This window comes from Petromyzon marinus, unplaced genomic scaffold (assembly GCF_048934315.1).
Source record: "Petromyzon marinus isolate PM22_M1 ecotype Great Lakes invasive population unplaced genomic scaffold, UKy_Petmar_22M1.pri1.0 PM_G_Scaffold_17, whole genome shotgun sequence".
Taxonomy (NCBI): domain Eukaryota; kingdom Metazoa; phylum Chordata; class Hyperoartia; order Petromyzontiformes; family Petromyzontidae; genus Petromyzon; species Petromyzon marinus.
Window position 1 is genome coordinate 983,535 of NW_027422728.1, and position 21,701 is coordinate 1,005,235.

The window sequence follows — 21,701 nt, forward strand, 5'->3', positions numbered from 1 at the left end:
ACCACGACCACGGCCGCCCCCTCCGTGAGGGCTCGCTCCTCCCGGCCCATCCGGGTGCCCAAGCGCTCCGCGGACGACGCCGGAGGAGGAGGAGCCGAGTCCCACGCGGCGCCCTCCAAGGTCGCTCGCCCGCTCCACGATGACGACGCCAGGGGGCCGGGGCCCGCGCCGGGGCCTCCCCGCCGCGACCGTCATCTTCGTCGCCCCGTGACGTTCCGGGCTCTCGAGGGGGGGCGCCGCTGCCGGGAGACTCCGGCGGCGGCGGCGGCGCCCCCCCAGGAGAGCTCCCGCGGCGGCGGCAGCGGCGGCAGCGGCGGCGCCCGGACGACGCCGACGCCGGGAATCGGCCCGAGGGTCGCCCCGGAGCGCGGAGACGGCGGCGGAGAGTCGGGGCCGGCGCTTGGCGCTGACGAGGCAGCGGGCGAGGAGGAGGCGGAGGAGGAGGAGGCGGAGAGACGCAGGGAGGCCGCGTTTGGACCGCGTGCGGCGTGGAAGAGACACTTCGACTTTTGGTGGCAGGGCGTGGGCAGGAGGGCGAGCAGCAGGAGGGGCGGAGGAGGAGGAGGTGGAGCGAGAGGAGAAGGAGGGGAAGAGGAGGCCGAGGCGGCGATGAAGGCGGAGGAGGAAGAGGAGGAGGAGGAGGTTTTGACCGGGCAGTCGCCGCTAAGCAAGCGGCGGGAGGCGGCGGCGGCGGCGGATTGTCCGGCGGGACCGAATCCCGATCCCTGCCCGGGCTCCTCTACCTGCCGCGCTCCTCCGCCTCCTCCGCCTCCTCCGCGCTCGGCCCCGCCTGGGGCGACGTTCCACTTCTTCTCGCTGATGCCGTGGCCGCTGGCTGAGCCGCCACCACCGCCCACCGGGAGGCGCCGGGGTCGCGCTCTGGAGAAGCAGCGGCAGCGACGGAGACAAATTCAGCAACAATACCGGCAGCAGAGAGCGTCGTCATCGTCGTCCAACTGTTGGTCGTTCTCGGACGCATCGTCGTTGTCGTCGTCTTCATCATCGTCGTCGTCATCGCCGGAGGAGGTGGTGGAGGGGGACGAGGCGAAGGAGCGGAGGGACGAGGAGGAGGTGGTGGTGGAGGGTAACGAGGTGAAGGAGCGGAGGGACGAGGAGGAGGTGGTGGTGGAGGGTGACGAGGCGAAGGAGCGGAGGGACGAGGAGGAGGAGGAGGAGGGGGAGGTGGTGGTGGAGGGTGACGAGGTGAAGAAGCGGACGGACGACGAGGAGGAGGAGGGGGAGGTGGTGGTGGAGGGTGACGAGGTGAAGGAGCGGAGGGACGACAAGGAGGAGGAGGTGGTGGAGTCTACAGGGGGCGTCCGCAGGCTGCTGCTGAAGTTTTGCACCAGCCGCCTGCAGCCGAGCGTCGACAGAGCACGAGACGATGGGGAGGTGGCGGACAACGAGGAGGAGGAGAACGAGGAGGAGGAGGAGGAGAGGAAGACGAGGAGGAGGAGGAAGAAGAAGAAGAGGAGGAGGAGGGGACTACGGAGATCACGCAGTGCAGCCGATGATGGCGACTGCAAGTCGGGCGACGAGGTGGAGGAGGAGGAGGAGGAGAGCGTGGCGAGTCTCAAGAGGGTGGAGGAGTGCCGGATTCTCAAGCAGATAGACGACATCATGGCTGAGATACCCCAGCTGGAGGGGAGATGCAGGGTGAGGAGGAGCAGATGAGGTGTAGGGTGGTGAGGAGGGGCTGGGTGGTGAGGTGTAGGGTGGTGAGGAGGGGCTGGGTGGTGAGGTGTAGGGTGGTGAGGAGGGGCTGGGTGGTGAGGTGTAGGGTGGTGAGGAGGGGCTGGGTGGTGAGGTGTAGGGTGGTGAGGAGGAGGGTGAGGAGACTCCAGGGCAGCGGGTGAGGGCGTTGGGAGTGGCTCACTCGCTCACTCGCTCGGACACTCAGTCACTCACTCAGACACTCACTCAGACATTCAGTCACTCAGACACTCAGTCACTCAGACACGTACTCAGACACTCAGCCACTCAGTCACTCACTCAGACACTTACTCAGACACTCACTCAGTCACTCAGTCACTCACTCAGACACTCAGTCACTCAGACACTCAGTCACTCAGACACGTACTCAGACACTCAGTCACTCACTCAGACAGTCAGTCACTCACTTAGACACTCAGTCACTCAGACACACACTGACACACACACTGACACAACAACAACAACAACCGCCATTCGCCACTAAGTGGCGGTGACGTCACCACGACGCTTGTGCCAGGCTATGTGCACCCTGAGGCCACGTGAAGTGTCGAACGCCCGCTGGCAGGAGGTCACGGGGCAGACCCAGGTGCCACGGGTCGACTGACTGAGATGACTGGCTGATGCACCACCTGTGCCCCCTACTGTGCCAACCTGCTGTGCTTTAGCCACCCGGCGCTCCGCTCGCTGTTGTGAGCGTCGCTCCTCCGCCCTCCGTTGTTGTTGGAGGGCGACTGCCTCCAACTGCCCAGTAGCATCCTTCACGAGCCTCCTCCACAGAGGCCGATCTTGACACCGCTGGTACCAGTCATCGGCAAGTCCACTCAGCTCCACGTCCTCCTGTACCACATCACTCCATCTCTTCTCTAGCCCGTGCCGCGCCCGCTTAGCCCCCTCAATCCGGCCAAACAAAAGCTGTTTCGGCATGCGGTGGCTGGGCATGCGGGCTACATGACCCAGCCATCGCAGCCTTGCCTGCCGGAGGAGCTCACCGATGGGACCCTGCCCAGATCTTTCAAGGATTTGTGAGCTCCTCACACAATCCAGTCTGGTTAAACCCAGGATGGATCGTAGGCAGGCCAGCCTAAATGTTTCTAACCGGCGAAGATGTTCCATTAGGGGGGTCCACGTTTCGCAAGCGTAGAGAAGGGAGGGAATGACCGTGGCCGAGAAGACCTGAAGCTTAGTGCGGAGCGACAGACCAGGTAGCTTCCACACAGCGTTACGCAACCGATGAAAAGATATTGCCGCTCGACTGATTCGGAGTGAGACCTCTGCTGTTAAACTGGAGCCAGTCATAAGCACACTGCCCAGGTATGGGAAACTCTCCACTCTCTCCACAACTGCCCCATCACCGATTGACCCCCTGCCCCCATCACCGATTGATGCATTGTCCTTGAAACCGATTGGTCCACACCAAGGGACGGCTTTCTTTAGAGCCTCGACTCAATTGGTCCTCGAGCAGAGGACGCCAAAAGGTTTCAGTTTTGTTGCCAGACAAAAAGGGGAAACCCCTATGATGTGGAAGTCCTCGTTTCTGCCACTCAGTTGAGTACATCCAGCATCTTGATTCTCCAAAAAACACGACTCTCAGTGAATGCTCTCGATGAATTTAACTTGCTTTTGTCTGAACACCCTGGCTGTGAAGTCGTATCGACGGCTGGGTGTCTGGCCGAATGAAAGTTTTTGTTTTATCTCAGGCCAAGTTGGATTACATGTAAAGGTAATAAATAAGTCGGGGACATCCATACGCTCGCATGTATGACATGGCACCTTGAGCATATTCGTGCATGCGTCTAGGGCTTCCTGTGAACGTAGCAGACGCCTAGATGTTACAAGGGGGGGGGGGGGGGGGATGATGTAGCGCCATTGTTGGGCTGTATGCGTATTACCACGGGAGCTGACCTGTAATAGCGGACATGCGTCAGCAGGGGGTGGTGTACAGACCAGGTGGGACGAACAGGGCCCCCAGACCCCAAGAGGGGGGGGGGGGGCTGGGGGATGTTCCAGGGCCCCCTAGAGAGTCCCAGAAGGCTTGGCCAGGGGCGGAGAGACCCTGGAACGGGGATAAAAGCCGGACCCCTGAACGGGTTTGGCGGTCCTCGTCCACCTGAAGCTCTGAAGAAGACTCTGAGCGCTACTCTGAAGACCCTGAAGCGAAGAGCCCAGTGACCCTGGCTAGGGTCGGGTTCAGACATAACCAGTGTAGGGTTAGCGCTAGAACCAGAGTAAGGGCACCGTAGTGTGGAGGAACTGCCTCCTGAGGTTATCGGCTGTGAGGGGTCGTCACCCCTCTGTGTTGTGGTTCCCTTGTTGAATAAACGTGTTGCCTCCAGCGAACCGTCTCGCCTCGTCTTGGACCCACTGCGCGTGTAACCTGTGGTAATGAAACCTCTTGTCGCAAAAAATTAGCGGCGTGCGAAAGTGAAAGGTGTTAACGAAGTAATAATGTTCATTTAAAGCTTTCGTGACTGCGAGGAATTCATGTTCTTGGTTCTTTCGGTAAAGTCACCACGTAGAAGGGAAACAATAAAATAATAAAAATATAAAACAATAAAATTATCACGACGTTTCGACTGCAACACGAGCAATCGTCATCAGGTGTGAAAACCACAGCAAGAAATTTTGAAAAAAGTGGCGGGTTTTTTTTAACGTTAGCACCACGGAGAGTGATTTGACAGTTTGTTTAGAAGGACGAGTCCATCTATGTTCGGAAAAGAGGAGGGGGGAGACGAAAATAATGAATGCGGTCTGAAAGCCACCGTAAGCGTGAACAATCAATTAAGACACGAAATGGTTTATAAAATCTTTCCAATGATTGCTAAGCCAGAATCCATCTTCCCGGTTGAAATTGTCTCTGTGTTTGTATATGTGGATAGCCTCATGAACGAATCTCTCATGGTAGCCAGATGGCTTACAAATAACCTCTGTCTGGGAGAAGTCAATGTCATGTGAGCCTACTGAATTATAACAGTGATCTGCCACGGCCGAGGTGTTGGTCCTACCGTGTTTCAGGTCTGCTTTGTGTTCACGAATGCGGTCCGAGACATGGCGTTTGGTTTCTCCAATGTAACTACTACCACAGAGGCAACTTAGTTTGTAGACACCAGGGTATTGTATGTCCGGAATCACATCTTTTACAGACGTAACCAGATCACGGATTTTATGTAATGTGTTGAATCGGACCTGGATCTTGTGTTTATTCAAGATTTTGGAGATCTTTTTTGTGATCCCCGCAATGTAGGGCAAAGTGATGGTTTTGAAAGGCTCAAGAGGGTCCTTCTTCATGGTTGGAGTGATAGCTTTGCGGATTGTAGTCGGAGTAACCAATAGCCTTAAGAGCTTGGTGTACGTGCTTGAGTTCACTGGCTATGTGTTCCTGGTCGAATATGCATTGGGCTCTATGGTGCAGAGTCTTGATGAGGGAATTCTTCTGGGATGGATGGTGGTGGGAATCCGGTTTCAGGTAAGCATCCATATGGGTAGCTTTCCCGTAGACAGAGTGGCTCATTGAACCATTAATTTTTTTTTACCAATTCCACTTTACAGTAAAATTGTAGACACGGCACAATATATACTTCTGAATCTTTATTTTTACCAACATTTAAAAAAATATTCTCCCATAAGGCAAAATTCTGAAATATTGGATTTTTTACAAAGCCTTGTGAATTCACCTTGTATCTGAACAAGTTCAATTTGTGTAAATATTTTTTTTCAAACGTATAAATAAAAAAGACATTGCTTACAAATATCAGCTCTATGTTTTCAAGTAAATACATTTTGGGTAGTGAATAAATTATAGTCTAAATAAGCTACACATGACGAATTGTAGGCAATTATAGTTATAATCAAAGACATTTTTAAACAATCACGTGGTCCCTGTAGTCGCCGTTAGAGACAAAATCTGCTTGAAAACAGTTTATCAACATATATGAATACATTGATTCGAATAAGCAGAGTTAATTTCCTATTTATGGCATGCCGGTTATGTGTCAGTTTTCGATATCAACATCACCTTATAAAAGAATAACATTTAAAATACGCACAGACAAGTATTCATTCGTAATTATTGACAGGCATATTAACAAAATGTAATTACTGCAGTGAAATATACTGCATCAGGTTACATCGTATTAACAAGAAGCTATTTTTAAAATACGCACCGCCTGCTTAACAGTGTATGTACAACGTACTATTGTAGTGTCATTCAAAACGAGTAGACCATTGCATGCTGGCATCTGGGTCAAAATGTAGCAAATTCTAAACATTACCTACAAATAATAAATCACGGAGTTTCGATCGCAACACAAACAATCGTCATCAGGTGGGACAACCACAGCAGCAAGAAGATAAAACTGCTGGAGTAGGCGCCTACTACTTCAGCATCTTCTTCTTGCTGTGGTTGTCCCACCTGATGACGATTGCTTGTGTTGTGATCTAAACGCCGTGATCTGTTATGTTTCTACCCACGTGGTGACTTTACCGAAATAACTAGAGAGTGTGGATTCCTGCAGTCACAAAAGCTTCGAATCAAGATTACCTACAAACGACACAACTGAGATGACGCATCAATCATACCCCCCTACTGACAGGCTCTAGTCCACATGCAGGTCGGTGCAGGGCCACCACCCTGTGCCACACAGGGGCAGCTGCTACTTGGGGATGCTCTTCGAGCGTTTCAGACGAGATACAAAACTCCCGAGTTGCTGAGGCGATTAAGCAAGCACCATGTAAAAGCAATTATCATTAGAACATCATGAATGCTTGGGAGCTTATTGGCTCTCGCTCCTGGTGAGAGATTGACCCAACCCACAGGTCCACAAAGACTGGCCACTCTTACTCTACAGGTTGAACCTAGGAGCTGAGTGTTCAAATTCACATTCTTGTCATTAAAGGCCTGTGACAAAGGTGCATCTATTGGAGCGACATCGTCTCTGGCTTACACATCTACCGGGTCTCCACTTGACTTTGGATTGTCTCGGAGGAAGTCCACCCACACCTCCACTTCCACAAACTGCTGGGAGTTGCCTCGCTCTGCCTCACAGTCAGAATTCTCCTCCTGCTTCACGTTGCCTCCATCGATGTGGAGGTCCCATTTTGGAGTTGAATCTTCATCTTCACATTTCACCTTCACTTCTTCCCTCTTCACCATCACTTCTTCATATTTCACCTTCACTTCTTCGCTCTTCACCATCACTTCTTCCCTCTTCACCATCACCTCTTCATATTTCACCTCGATACCTTTAAAAGTGTCCAAGCTGTTATTTTCTTCCGGTTCGTGTTTCATGAGGGATGGGCTTATTGTGGCACTTTGACTTTCACAAGCTGATTTCAGACTCCACTCCTTGTGGATCTTCTGATGCTTTTGTGTTTTCTGGTGTACTTGAAGATGTTGTTGCTGTGCAAACGCTATCCCGCACAGAGTGCACCTGAAGGGTTTCTCTCCCGTGTGTGTTCTCTGGTGTACTTGAAGATGTGATGAATCTGCAAACGCCTTCCCACACACACTGCACTTGAAGGATTTCTCTCCTGTGTGAGTTCTCTGGTGTTCTACAAGAAGAGATGAACGTGCAAACGCCTTCACGCACACACTGCACTTGAAGGGTTTCTCTCCCGTGTGTGTTCTCTGGTGTATTACAAGAGCAGATGAATATGCAAACACCTTTCCACACACACTGCACTTGAAGGGTTTCTCTCCCGTGTGTGTTCTCTGGTGTGCTACAAGAGTAGATGACTGTGCAAACCCCTTCCCACACACACTGCACTTGAAGGGTTTCTCTCCTGTGTGAGTTCTCTTGTGTTCTACAAGAAGAGATGAACGTGCAAACGCCTTCACGCACACAGTGCACTTGAAGGGTTTCTCTCCCGTGTGTGTTCTCTGGTGTATTACAAGAGTAGATGAATGTGCAAACGCCTTCCCACACACACTGCACTTGAAGGGTTTCTCTCCCGTGTGTGTTCTCTGGTGTTCTACAAGAGCAGATGGCCATGCAAATGCCTTCCCACACACACTGCACTTGAAGGGTTTCTCTCCTGTGTGAGTTCTCTTGTGCCGTGTGAAATCTCCAGTACGATCCGTGCTGTATGCACGCTGGTCGCATTGTTGACTTGTCATACCGAGCTGCGCTGAGTGCATTTGCTCCATCAGACCAATTCTGCGGAGGAAGCGTCAGAGGAAGCGTCAGCTGCAGACAGAAAAAAATCATATCCACACCATCTACACGTCAGTATCGAGGCACAGAGGAATGCATATATAGTCACATGTGACTTACACGTCTATACTTATTCATATATTCAGGATGTAAAAACGTTTCCCAAATTCATCACAGGGCTGTTATGGCACACAATGAGAGGGCAAATGGTCGTAAACATGCCTGGAAGCCCTCGTATCTTCAAAATGAATGTTCACCCAAAACTCCAAGCACACAATTTCGGCGGTCTGGCTACAAAAGGAATATTCATGAGAGCTAAATTCAGCTGACATAGCAAAGGGTGTTGAAAACAATACTAAATTAATGAATCCAGGCTCAGATGTCCTTGAATGCTGGGATGAACAGTTCCGATTTCAGCTGCATGTGCGTGCTGTGTTAACTTCCTGTTTCCATTATTATAAAGAGTTCCAGAGGAAAACAAAAGTAAACTATTGTTATGCTATAACCTCCGTGTTCAACAGAGTTAATAGACGTTACTGCAAACACAAACTGTACACTGTCACTGGGCAAACAGGCGGTGGCGTGTCTAGAATCACGCCTGGCCACCTTCATCTGCTCGGCATGATTGCTTTCTCACTCCACCAAGTAATTAATTGAGGATCAACGAACATAGCTGAGGCTAACTGGAGTTTGCGTGTCTCTCTCCGTGGTGAGATGTTAACTACCTCACCTGGTATACAGGAAGTCGTGGGTTCGATCCCGACCCTGACGCCTGCTGTATATTTGGAGTTTGCGGGTCCCTCCGTTTAGCGTCTTTGACCGATAGACATTGACACACGTATTCTTGTTTCTTTTGGTAAAGTTATGAAGATAGAAAATAACAATAACAGATAATACAATTACATTAAATAAAGATTACTTGTGTTGCGATCAAAACGACGTGAGTTTTTTTGCTTTATTTACAATGTTTTAATTATTTTTATTGTTATTTTTATTTATTTTTCTATCTACGTGACTTTACCGAAAGAACCAAGAATATTAATTCCTGCAGTCACCAAAGTTTTAAGTCAAAACATTCACACACGTTGACAAAGCCTCACCTTGTGTTGTTGTGGGCAGGTCGCTTCTGATAACAAGAGCGGTATAGCAGCTCAAGCGGGCTTGGATTGGTGAAAAAAATCAAAACTGCGTGAATATTTACAATAAAACAAAGTTACAAAGTGGCGAGCCGGGTGAAGACAAATTAAACTTAAGCGAGATAATTAAAGTAAACGCAATCAGGTGAGGGCAGGAGGCAAGGCCCCGCGTGGCTAGGCCCCGCGTTGTAAAGTTCCAACCTGGACATCGATTCCAATGCTCGCTGCTACTCAACTGACATCCCTACGAGAGAGAGGCTCTACCTTGGTAAACAACAACAACCACCACCACAACGACCACCACAACGATGAGAATTTCTCACCTCGGATTTCAGTGCAGGAAGCGATAGCTACCTGTTTACCTCGTGACGTCATGCGGAAGCAGGTGACGTGACGTCACATCCGGAGTACGAGACACGCTCCTCCCACAATTAGCGGCTCCGTAGCTAAATAAATTAGAGAATAAATAAATTATGTTAATGTTACTCGTCCCATATGTCGTGGGCAATGAACCCGTCGCAATAAACTCGCGACGGCTTTAACGAACACATTATGTTAATGAACCGCCAGTCACTGGGCGTAGCTTTGCCCAAATAAGGATTGGCACTATACTCTTTGGTTCTATTGGGTAAAGTCACGTAGGTGAAAATAAAATAACAAAAAATCACGAAGTTTTGGCCAGAACACAAGCGGCCTTCCTCAGGTGAAGGGACGAGACTGTCTGGAGGACAGCGCTGGAGTGAAAAAAGCCACGCTTAGATCACGACCTTTAAGCTGTGTGAGAAGAAACAAAGCGCCTTGTGATCACGGCATCTTTTGAGGAAGGTCAGCGTCTCGATGAGTTGCGACTTCTTGTCCCGTTGTCTGTTAAAAGCTCTAACAGATAGGTGAAAGCCCTCCCCGTAGAGGTAATCAATTCTAGATTTAAAGCTTTCGTGACTGCTAGGATCCATACTCTTTGGTTCTATTGGGTAAAGTCACGTAGGTAAAAATAAAATAACAAAAAATCACGACGTTTCTTTTGTTATTTTTTGTTATTTTATTTTCACCTACATGACTTTACCCAATAGAACCAAAGAGTATGGATCCTAGCCGTCACGAAAGCTTTGAATCTAGAAAGGATTGGCACTGGCAGTGACCCAAGCAGAGGTGACGTCACGCTCAAGAGTGCGGTGGAATACCTTGGTGACATGACGTCACTAGCGAGGTACACCTCTCCCTGGCGTTTCACGCCGATGAAGTAATGCTGAGTGATGACGTCAGAGAGCGGGGTTGGAGTTTAAGTTGATTTAGATTCATTTTCATTGCTCCCTCCCTTGGGTGCGTGGGCTCAGCTACAACAACGTGGACATTATTGTGTATACACTGTGTGTGTGTACACTGTGTGTATACACTGTGTGTGTCTGTGTATACTGTGTGTGTGTACACTGTGTGTGTGTACACTGTGTGTGTGTACACTATGTGTGTACACAGTGTGTGTGTGTACAGTGTGTGTGTACACTGTGTGTATACACTGTGTGTGTGTACACTGTGTGTGTGTACACTGTGTGTGTACACTGTGTGTGTGTGTACACTGTGTGTGTACACTGTGTGTGTACACTGTGTGTGTGTGTACACTGTGTGTGTACACTGTGTGTGTGTACAGTGTGTGTGTGTACACTGTGTGTGTACACTGTGTGTGTGTACAGTGTGTGTGTGTACACTGTGTGTGTGTACACTGTGTGTGTACACTTCTAGATTTAAAGCTTTCGTGACTGCAAGGATCCATACTCTTTGGTTGTATTGGGTAAAGTCACGTAGGTAAAAGACGTTGTACTGTCCCCTGACGATATCCTTGTCAGCTTCGATGTGGTCTCTTTGTTCACCAAGGTCCCAGTACCTGATACCATTGAAATAATTGAAAATTTGGTCCAACATGGACTAGACCCCGACACACCTGCACTGGTTAGGCACTGCCTCAACAATACCTACTTTACTTGGAATGGCTCCTTCTACAAACAAAATGAGGGTACCCCCATGGGATCCCCCTTATCACCAGTGATAGCCAATATTTTCATGGAGAAATTTGAATCAGACGCCATCCAGACTTCCACCCTCAGACCTTCCCTGTGGAAGAGATATGTGGATGACACTTTCGTCATTTGGCCACATGGCCTCCCAGCTCTGAACCTTTTCCTACACCACATCAATTCCAAACATCCCGCCATCAAATTCACCATGGAAGTGGAGAAAGACGGCAAGCTACCATTCTTAGATGTTCTGTTTGAGAGGAGACCTGATGGCTCATTGGGGCATTCTGTCTACAGGAAACCCACCCACACAGATTCCTACTTGAAACCTGATTCCCACCACTACCCAGCGAAAAAGAATTATCTCATCAAAACTTTATACCATAGGGCTCATTGCATTTCGGACCAACACCACCTGACCAGTGAATTAAAACATGTACACCTGGCCCTCAAAAGGAATGGTTACTCTGACCGTACCATCCGCCAAGCTGTTTCTCCCTCCATACAGAAACAACCACTTGATACTCCGGTCAAAACCACCACACTACCATATATAGCAGGCGTTACTAAAAAGATTTCCAAAATTCTAAACAAACACAAGATCCAGGTCCGGTTCAATACAGTACACAAAATTCGTGATCTGATCCCATCCGTGAAGGATGTCATTCCTGACTTACAGTACCCCGGGGTTTACAAATTGAGTTGTACCTGCGGTGATTGCAATATCAGGGAGACAAAGCGACATGTCTCTGACCGAATTTGCGAGCACAAATCAGATTTGAAACACGGCAAAACGAATTCTTCTGCCGTGGCTGATCACTGTTACAACGCTGCGGGTGATCACGATATAATTTTCTCCGATACCAAGGTTCTTTGCAAACCCACGGGTTTTTATCAGAGATTTGTTCACGAGGCAATTCCGATCTACAAACACAGACACAATTTCAACCGAGAAGATGGTTTCAAATTTAGCAACCATTGAAAAGATGTTCTAAATCGAACTAAACATTAAACTAATTTCAATGGTACAGTATATTTTTCAAGTAGTGGTACCCCAAACTTTCGCAGCTCTTATAAATTCCCTTTTCACACCATCAATAGGTAAACTCTCCCCCCCCCCCCCGCGCCAAACGGCAAGTCCACCGGCACGTACAACACCTCTTTTCTAAAATCGGCCAATCAAATGCTAATTTTAATGCTAATTTCTTTGTCAGGACACCTTGTTTGCTCGCACACAGTTTAAAGGTCCGCGGTCTGAGCGTGGTTGTGTTTCGCAAAATTCTCCTGTTTGATTTGTACTAGGTGCCTCGGTGAATGTATATGCTCTGATTTTAACATAGCTATTTCTGTGACCAGTTACAAGCTAATCACTCAGCTATTTCAATGCTAAATTCTATGCTAATTCCTTTGTCAAGGGGTGCCTCTGCGGATGTGTATACTTTAACTTAGCTATTTCAATGAGCCATTTCAATGCTAAATTATATGCTAATTCCTTTGTCAAGGCGCTTTGTTTCTTCTCACACAGCTTAAAGGTCGTGATCTGCGCGTGGCTTTTTCCACTCCAGCGCTGTCCTCCAGACAGTCTCGTCCCTTCACCTGATGAAGGCCGCTTGTGTTGTGGCCGAAACGTCGTGATTTTTGTTATTTTATTTTTTTACCTACGTGACTTTACCCAATAGAACCAAAGAGTATGGATCCTAGCAGTCACGAAAGCTTTAAAATATAGAATAGAAATGTAATGCAATACAACACAGAGAGTCGGCCAACATAAGAGTCAACACCCCAACTGGTTGATAACGTTCTTCCAAAGATTGCTCAATTTGAAAGAGAGACAAAACACAGACACGGAGACACATAGACAGAGAGAGATAACACAGAGACACACACACAGAGATACACACATACAGTGAGGGAAAAAAGTATTTGATCCCCTGCTGATTTTGTACGTTTGCCCACTGACAAAGAAATGATCAGTCTATAATTTTAATGGAAGGTTTATTTGAACAGTGAGAAACAGAATAACAACAAAAACATCCAGATAAACGCATGTCAAAAATGTTATAAATTTATTTGCATTTTAATGAGGGAAAAAAGTATTTGACCCCTCTGCAAAACATGACTTAGTACTTGGTGGCAAAACCCTTGTTGGCAATCACAGAGGTCAGACGTTTGTTGTAGTTGGCCACCAGGTTTGCACACATCTCAGGAGGGATTTTGTCCCACTCCTCTTTGCAGATCTTCTCCAAGTAATTAAGGTTTCGAGGCTGACGTTTGGCAACTCGAACCTTCAGCTCCCTTCAGATTTCCTATGGGATTAAGGTCTGGAGACTGGCTAGGCCACCTCAGGACCTTAATGTGCTGCTTCTTGAGCCACTCCTTTGTTGCCTTGGCCGTGTGTTTTGGGTCATTGTCATGCTGGAATACCCATCCACCATCCATTTTCAATGCCCTGGCTGAGAGAAGGAGGATCTCACCCAAGATTTGACGGTACATGGCCCCGTCCATCGTCTCTTTGATGCGGTGAAGTTGTCCTGTCCCCTTAGCAGAAAAACACCCCAAAGCATGTTTCCACCTCCATGTTTGACGGTGGGGATGGTGTTCTTGGGGTCATAGGCAGCATTCCTCCTCCTCCAAACACGGCGAGTTGAGTTTATGCCAAAGAGCTCCATTTTGGTCTAATCCGACCAAAACACTTTCACCCAGTTGTCCTCTGAATCATTCAGATGTTCATTGGCAAACTTCAGACGGGCATGTATATGTGCTTTCTTGAACAGGGAAACCTTGCAGGCGCTGCAGGATTTCAGTCCTTCACGGTGAAGTGTGTTGTCAATTGTTTTCTTGGTGACTATGGTCCCAGCTGCCTTGAGATCATTGACAAGATCCTCCCGTGTAGTTCTGGACTGATTCCTCACCGTTCTCATGATCATTGCAACTCCACGAGGTGAGATCTTGCATGGAGCCCCAGGCCGAAGGAGATTGACAGTTTTTTTTGCGTTTCTTCCATTTGCGAATAATCGCACCAACTGTTGTCACCTTCTCACCAAGCTGCTTGGCAATGGTCTTGTAGCCCATTCCAGCCTTGTGTAGGTCTACAATCTTGTCCCTGACATCCTTGTAGAGCTCTTTGGTCTTGGCCATGGTGGAGAGTTTGGGATCTGATTGATTGCTTCTGTGGACAGGTGTCTTTTATACAGGTAACGAGCTGAGATAAGGGGCACTCCCTTTAAGAGTGTGCTCCTAATCTCAGCTCGTTACCTGTATAAAAGACACCTGGGAGCCAGAAATCTTTCCGATTGAGAGGGGGTCAAATACTTATTTCCCTCATTAAAATGCGAATCAATTTGTAACATTTTTGACATGCGTTTATCTGGATTTTATTGTTGTTATTCTGTCTCTCACTGTTCAAATAAACCTACCATTAAAATTATAGACTAATCATTTCCTTGTCAGTGGGCAAACGTACAAAATCAGCAGGGGATCAAATACTTTTTTCCCTCACTGTAGGCACACAGAGAAACAACGCCTCTGTGTCGAGGCCTTAAATAGAGAGAGAGAGGGGGGCAGAGAGAGAGGGGAGGGGTGTAGAGAAATCCGTGAGTCAATGCAAGGCCGTAGCCATGGAGTCAACATTGGGGGGGGACCAAATCTACCAGGGGCTCTGGGGTCCCCCTCCAGGAAAAAAAAATCTAAATTTGAAAACTCATTTCCTAAAATATTGCAAAATTTCACTAATACATGGGATGGAATTTTTTATTATTTGATACAATAATGTATAATATTGTATTACATTGCTGTTGTTTATTTTTTAACTTTTCTTGTTTCATAGTATGTAATGGCAGAGATTAGGGGTTCATAAAGTACAAGGCAATCATATAAACAAAAATCTACGCATTGTTATATGAAGACAAGTCCACATTTTGTGGCCAAGGTTTAGCAAGTTGTTTTTATTAACATAGCATAGCAATTATTATTTTAAAAAATATATTTTTATAGCAATATATTTGAAGGGGACATTTTGAGCATATTTGATTATTAGGGGGGGATATGTCCCCCACCAATATATATTATAATTATTATAATATATTATAATTACGGCCTTGTGTCAATGAGAGATTTGGAACTTTGGTGACTGCAGGAAATAATAATAACACGAGGACACGCAGAGAGAGAAAGCTCACTTATATTCTTGGTTCTTTCGGTAAAGTCACCACGTAGAAGGGAAACAATAAAATAATACAAATATAAAACAATAAAGAACATTTTCTTGTTGTGGTTTTCACACCTGATGATGATTGCTCGTGTTGCAGTTGAAACGTCGTGAGAATTTTATTGTTTTATATTATTATTTTATTGTTTCCCTTCTACGTGGTGGTGACTTTACCGAAAGAACCAAGAATATGAATCCCTGCAGTAAAGAAAGCTTTAAATCAAAAGCACACTTAATCAAACAAACTGAGTAAAACTTGGAAATGTAATGCAATGCAACACAGAGAGTCGGTCAACACACAATAAACGCATAGCCTGGTAGATTACTTTCTTACAAAGATTGCTCAACTAAGAGAGATAATTGAAGCAAACGCGATCAGGCGAGGGCAGGAGGCAAGGCCCCGCGTGGCTAGGCCCCGCGTTGTAAAGTTCCAAACTGGACATCGATTCCCATGCTCGCTGCTACTCAACTGACATCCCTACGGGAGAGAGAGCGAGGCTCTACCTTGGTAAACAACAACAACAACCACCACCACCACAACCACCACCACCACAACCGCGATGAGAATTTCTCACCTCGGATTTCAGTTCACGCGCGGAGCGGAAGATTCCTGTTACCTCGTGACGTCACGCGGCAGCAGGAGATGACGTCACTTGCGTGGTACAAGAACACTCCTCTCCCGCAACGAGCGGGTCTTAATTTAAATAAATTATGTTAATGAGGCCGGCCCATACGTGGAGGGATGGGGCGTGGGTGCTGAACCCGTCGCAATAAACTCGCGACAGTCGACACGAATATATTATGTTAATGAGCCGCCAGTCACCGGGCGTAGCTTTGCCCAAATAAGGATTGTACAGATAACGGAAGTGACACAGGCAGAGGTGGCGTCACGCTCAAGGGCGCGGTAGACGGGGTGGGGTGAATACCTTGATGACATGACGTCACTAGCGAGGGACACCTCCCCCTGGCGTTTCACGCCAATGAGGTGTGCTGAGTAGTGACGTCACAGAGCGGGATTGGAGTTTAAGTTGATTTAGATTCATTTTCCATTGCTCCCTCCCTTGAACTCAGCAACAACGTGGACATTGCATCCCACTGGGATTTTTAGCACACAGCATTGGTGTACGGTGCTTTTTTCAGGAATATTTTGCTGTTTTTTATTCATGGATTTTCTGTTTGCAGTCACACAAAGTAGTCACTTTAAGATGTTTCTTGTTCGTGTTTGTTGTGGTTGCACTTGATTCAAGAGCCGAATGGCTCACAGGGGTATACCAAAATAAATAAACTGAAATTATTGTGTACACTCTGTGTGTGTACACACTGTGTGTACGTACACTGTGTGTGTACACTGTGTGTACACTGTGTGTGTACACATACACACTGTGTGTGCACTGTGTGTGTGTACACTGTGTGTGTGTGCACTGTGTGTGTACACTGTGTGTGTGTACACTGTGTGTGTACACTGTGTGTGTGTGTACACGTACACACTGTGTGTGTGTACACTGTGTGTGTGTACACACACTGTGTGTGTACACTGTGTGTGTACACACTGTGTGTGTGTGTACACTGTGTGTACACGTACACACTGTGTGTGTGTACACTGTGTGTGTGTACACTGAGGGTGTGTGCACTGTGTGCACTGTGTGTGTGTACACTCTGTGTGTGTGTGTAAATTGTGGGGGGCACAGTCATCTCAGTCGACCAATGGGCATCTTTTCATCAATTTATTATTTTCCAATTTTCTTGTTTTTTAAATTTTCTATCTAAGTGACTTTACGGAAAGAACCAAGAATGTGGTAGCACATTCTTGGTTCTTTGCAGAGGTTCAAGGTTAAAATCCGACAGGCACACCTGGCTACCCCAGTAACATTCACCACAATATGCGCAGTCTGCTAAACGGCAGATGTAAAACATAACGTTGCGTCATTCACAACGCACATTGCATGTTGGTGTCACGGTCAAAATTGCGGAAATTCCAAACATTATCCAGAAACTCCACAACGGAGACACGCACCGCCTGTACCAACGACGGAGGCGCAGACGCTCGATTACGTTGGAATCGATCTGCAGACGGCCAGCAGCTCCGTGTCGCCTTATCTCGATCCCGCAATCCCAACCAGGTGAAAGTCCGCATCGAACCGAACCCCCGGCAAGGCCATCGTCTACTTATCGACGAGAGAAAATTCACACGAAATATCGTTTTCAATGACGTCTTCCAGATGTAAATTGAGACAAGCTTTTAATGAAGAAATACAATAATCTAATTCAAAACACAACACAATTCAAAGATGCTTCATTTTAAAACTTCAAAACGGAGCATGGGGTACTTGCGTGAATGCGTCCTTCGTGTGCAAATGTTGTGACTTTCCTGGCCTGAAGGCCGTCAATATGTTGGACTATTATTGGTGCACAGCGTCTCAACAACAGCAGTGGGGTTTGCTTCAACCGATAGGTACGAACATCCAGACGTCAATCAGCAAGGCACATTTCTAGTCCTAGTTAGACAAAATCTACGTCAACACGTAAGACAAAACTACAATTCGTGTTGTAGAGAATGTACCTCCTCCTATACGTGTAACTTTTAAGTGGTATGCCTTGTAACTGATGAATGATCCGAGCGTGACCTATTTCAAAGACAATGAGTTGCTCCAGATGCTTCGTGGAACACAAAAACACCATTTGACCTGTATCACAAGAACAACGGGTCTCACCTGAGTTCTCTGTACAGGTTACTTTCAAACACAAACACACACCTTGTCCTAACATCACTTATTCAATGTTTGACCCTTGCAGATCAAATGTTGCAAGTATGCACAAAATCAGACAAGTATTCATTCTAAATTATTGACAGGCATATTAACAAAATTGGATTACTTCAGTGAAATATCCTGCATCACGTTACATCGTATTAACAAGCTTTTTTAAAAAAAGCAGTCTGCTTCACAGTGTATGTAAAACATACTATTGTGTCATTCAAAACGAGTAGGCCATTGCATGCTGGCGTCTGAGTGAAAATGTAGCAAATTCTAAACATTACCTACAAACTACACAACTGAGATTACACATCAATCATCGCCCCCTATGGATAGGCTCTTGTCCACATGCAGGCCGGTGCAGGGTCACCACCTTGTGCCACACAGGGGCAGCTGCTACTTGGGGATGCTCATTGAGTGTTTCAGGCGAGGTATGACACAAAACTCCGAGTTGCTGAGGAGATTAAGCAAGCACCATGTAAAAGCAATTATTATGATAACATAGTGAATGCTTGGGAGCTTATTGGCTCTTGCTCCTGGTTAGAGATCTACCCAACCCACGGGCCCACAAAGTGTTCAACTTCACATTCTTGTCATTAAAGGCCTGTGACAAAGGTGCATCTATTGGATAGACATTATATCAAGCTTACACATCTACCGGGTCTCCACTTGACTTTGTATTGTCTAGGAGCAAGTCCACCCACACCTCCACTTCCACAAACTGCTGGGAGTTGCCTCACTCTGACTCACAGTCAGAATTCTCCTCCTGCTTTACGATGTGAAGGTCCCATTTTGGAGTTGAATCTTCATCTTCACATTTTACCTTCACTTCTTCGCTCATCACTTCTTCACATTTCACCTTCACCTCTTCATATTTCACCTTGATACCTTTAAAAGTGTCAAAGCTGAGATTTTCGTCCGGTTCTTGTTTCATGAGGGATGGGCTCATTGCGGCACTTTGACTTTCACAAGCTGATATCAGACTCCGACTCGACTCCTTGTGATGCTTTTGTGTTCTCTGGTGTCTTAGAAGATTTGATGAATCTGCAAACGGCTTCCCGCACAGAGTACACTTGAAGGGTTTCTCTCCTGTGTGCGTTCTCTGGTGTTTCACAAGATCAGATGACTGTGCAAATGCCTTCACGCACACACTGCACTTGAAGGGTTTCTCTCCCGTGTGTGTTCTCTGGTGTTTTACAAGAGCAGATGACTGTGCAAATGCCTTCACGCAGACACTGCACTTGAAGGGTTTCTCTCCCGTGTGTGTTCTCTGGTGTTTTTTAAGAGCAGATGACCATGAAAATGCCTTCCCACAAACACTGCACTTGAAGGGTTTCTCTCCCGTGTGTGTTCTCTGGTGTGTTTTAAGAGCAAATGAACCTGAAAATGCCTTCTCACAAACACTGCACTTGAAGGGTTTCTCTCCTGTGTGTGTTCTCTGGTGTACTTTAAGATTTGATGAATGTGCAAACGCCTTCCCGCACAGAGTGCACCTGAAGGGTTTCTCTCCCGTGTGTGTTCTCTGGTGTGTTACAAGATTATATGAATCTGAAAACGCCTTCCCGCACAGAGTACACTTGAACGGTTTCTCTCCCGTGTGTGTTCTCTGGTGTGTTTTAAGAGCAAATGAATCTGAAAATGTCTTCCCACACACAGTGCATTTGAAGGGTTTCTCTCCTGTGTGTGTTCTCTGGTGTCTTTTAAGATGAGATAAATCTGAAAATGCCTTTCCATACACACTGCACTTGAAGGGTTTCTCTCCTGTGTGTGTTCTCTGGTGTGTTTTAAGAGTAGATGAATCTGAAAATGCCTTTCCACACACAATGCACTTGAAGGGTTTCTCTCCTGTGTGTGTTCTCTGGTATGTTTTAAGAGTAGATGAATCTGAAAATGTCTTCCCACACACTGTGTATTTGAAAGGTTTCTCTCCCGTGTGTGTTCTCTGGTGAATTTTAAGAGCTGATGACTGTGAAAATGCCTTCCCACACACAGTGCACTTGAAGGGTTTCTCTCCCGTGTGTGTTCTCTGGTGTGTTACAAGATTACATGACTGTGTAAACGCCATCCCGCACATCGTGCACCTGAAGGGTTTCTCTCCTGTGTGTGTTCTCTGGTGGTTCTGAAAAACTGATGGCCATGCAAATGCCTTGTTACACACAGTACATTTGAAGGGTTTCTCTCCTGTGCGAGTTCTCTGGTGCCGTGTCAAATTTCCAGTCCGGTCCGTGCTGTATGCACGCTGGTCGCATTGTTGACTTGTCGTACCGAGCTGCGCTGAGTGCCTTTGCTCCATCAGAACAATTCTGCAGAGGAAGCGTCAGCTGCAAACAGAAAAAAATAATATCCACACCATCTACACGTCAGGCACAGAGGAATGCACACGTGACTTACACGTCTATACTTATTAATATATTCATGATGTAGTGAAAAAAATTCCCAAATTAATCAGATTTGATGAACGTGCAAATGCCTTCACGTACAGAGTGCACCTGAAGGGTTTCTCTCCACGGGCTGTTATGGCACGCAATGAGAGGGAAAATGTCATTAATATGCCTGGAAGCCTTCATATCTTCAAGATGAATGTTAACCCAAAACTCTAAGCACACAATTTCGGCTGACTACAAAAGAAATATTTATGAAAGCTAAATTCGGCTGACATAGCAAAGGGTGTTGAAAACAATACTATTTCTGTTGTGCATAAATGCATTAATTAACGTTCAATCGCAACTCAGGTGTGAATCCAGGCTATGTCCTTGAATGCTGGGGATGAACAGTTCCGACTTCAGCTGAATGTGTGTGCTGTGTTCACCTGTTTCCATTCGTATAAAGAGATCCAGAGGAAAACAAAAATAAACTATTGTTTTTATATATCCTCGTGTTCAACAGAGTTAATAGACTTTACTTCAAACACAAATTTGACACTGTCACACACTGCCATGAGTAAACAGGTGGTGGTGTGACCAGAACCATGCCTGGCCACCTTCATCTGCTCAGCATTAATTCTTCCTCACTCCACCAAGTAATGAATCGAGGATCAATCAACATAGCCGAGGCTATCCGTGTCTCTGTCTCTCTCTCCCCGTGGTGAAGGTGTTCCCCTCCACACATTCAGAGTCAACAGCGGCACGTGCTTAGCGTCTTTGACCGATAGATACATTGACGCACGTATTGTTGGTTCTTTCAGTAAAGTCACGTAGATAGAAAATAAAGATAACAGATTAAATTTAATAAGATAAAGACCACTTGTGTTGCGATCAAAATGTCGTGGGTTTTTTGCTTTATTTAAAAAAAAATATTCTTCATTTAATTTTATTTTCTGTTATTTTAATTTATTTTTTTATCTACGTGACTTTACCGAAAGAACCAAGAATATTAATTCCTGCAGTCACCAAAGTTTTAAGTCAAAACATTCACACACGTTGACAAAGCCTCACCTTGTGTTGTTGTGGGCAGGTCGCTTCTGATAACAAGAGTGGTATAGCAGCTCAAGCGGGCTTGGCCTGGTAACAAAAGAAAATAAAAACTGCGTGAATATTTACAATAAAACAAAGTTACAAAGTGGCGAGCCGGGTGAAGACAAATTAAACTTAAGCGAAATAATTAAAGTAAACGCAATCAGGCGAGGGCAGGAGGCAAGGCCCCGCGTGGCTAGGCCCCGCGTTGTAAAGTTCCAACCTGGACATCGATTCCGATGCTCGCTGCTACTCAACTGACATCCCTACGAGAGAGAGCGA

At 46.8% G+C, this 21,701-nt stretch overlaps 1 protein-coding gene across 1 annotated transcript; it reads right to left on the reverse strand.

Annotated features, from left to right (window-relative positions):
* Positions 1 to 6,133: 6,133 nt before the first annotated feature.
* LOC142911168 (uncharacterized) lies at positions 6,134 to 20,108 on the reverse strand. The gene is made up of 4 exons (XM_076060275.1): positions 18,710 to 20,108; positions 18,579 to 18,588; positions 8,963 to 9,047; positions 6,134 to 7,865 (listed from the first exon to the last, which is right to left on the reverse strand). Exons 1-4 carry the CDS (start codon positions 20,039 to 20,041, stop codon positions 6,650 to 6,652), a joined length of 2,643 nt encoding a protein of 880 aa, XP_075916390.1. The 5' UTR covers positions 20,042 to 20,108; the 3' UTR covers positions 6,134 to 6,649.
* Between the last annotated feature and the right edge of the window lie 1,593 nt (positions 20,109 to 21,701).

What these genes read in the sequence shown, in the direction of transcription:
- LOC142911168 (XM_076060275.1), bottom strand. Translation starts at nt 20,041, where the DNA reads ATGTGCGGGATGGCGTTTACACAGTCATGTAATCTTGTAACACACCAG. An exon ending in CCTGCCCACAACAACACAAG is followed by an intron (nt 7,866 to 8,962) that starts GTGAGGCTTTGT and finishes CTTCCTCCGCAG; the next exon opens with AATTGGTCTGATGGAGCAAA.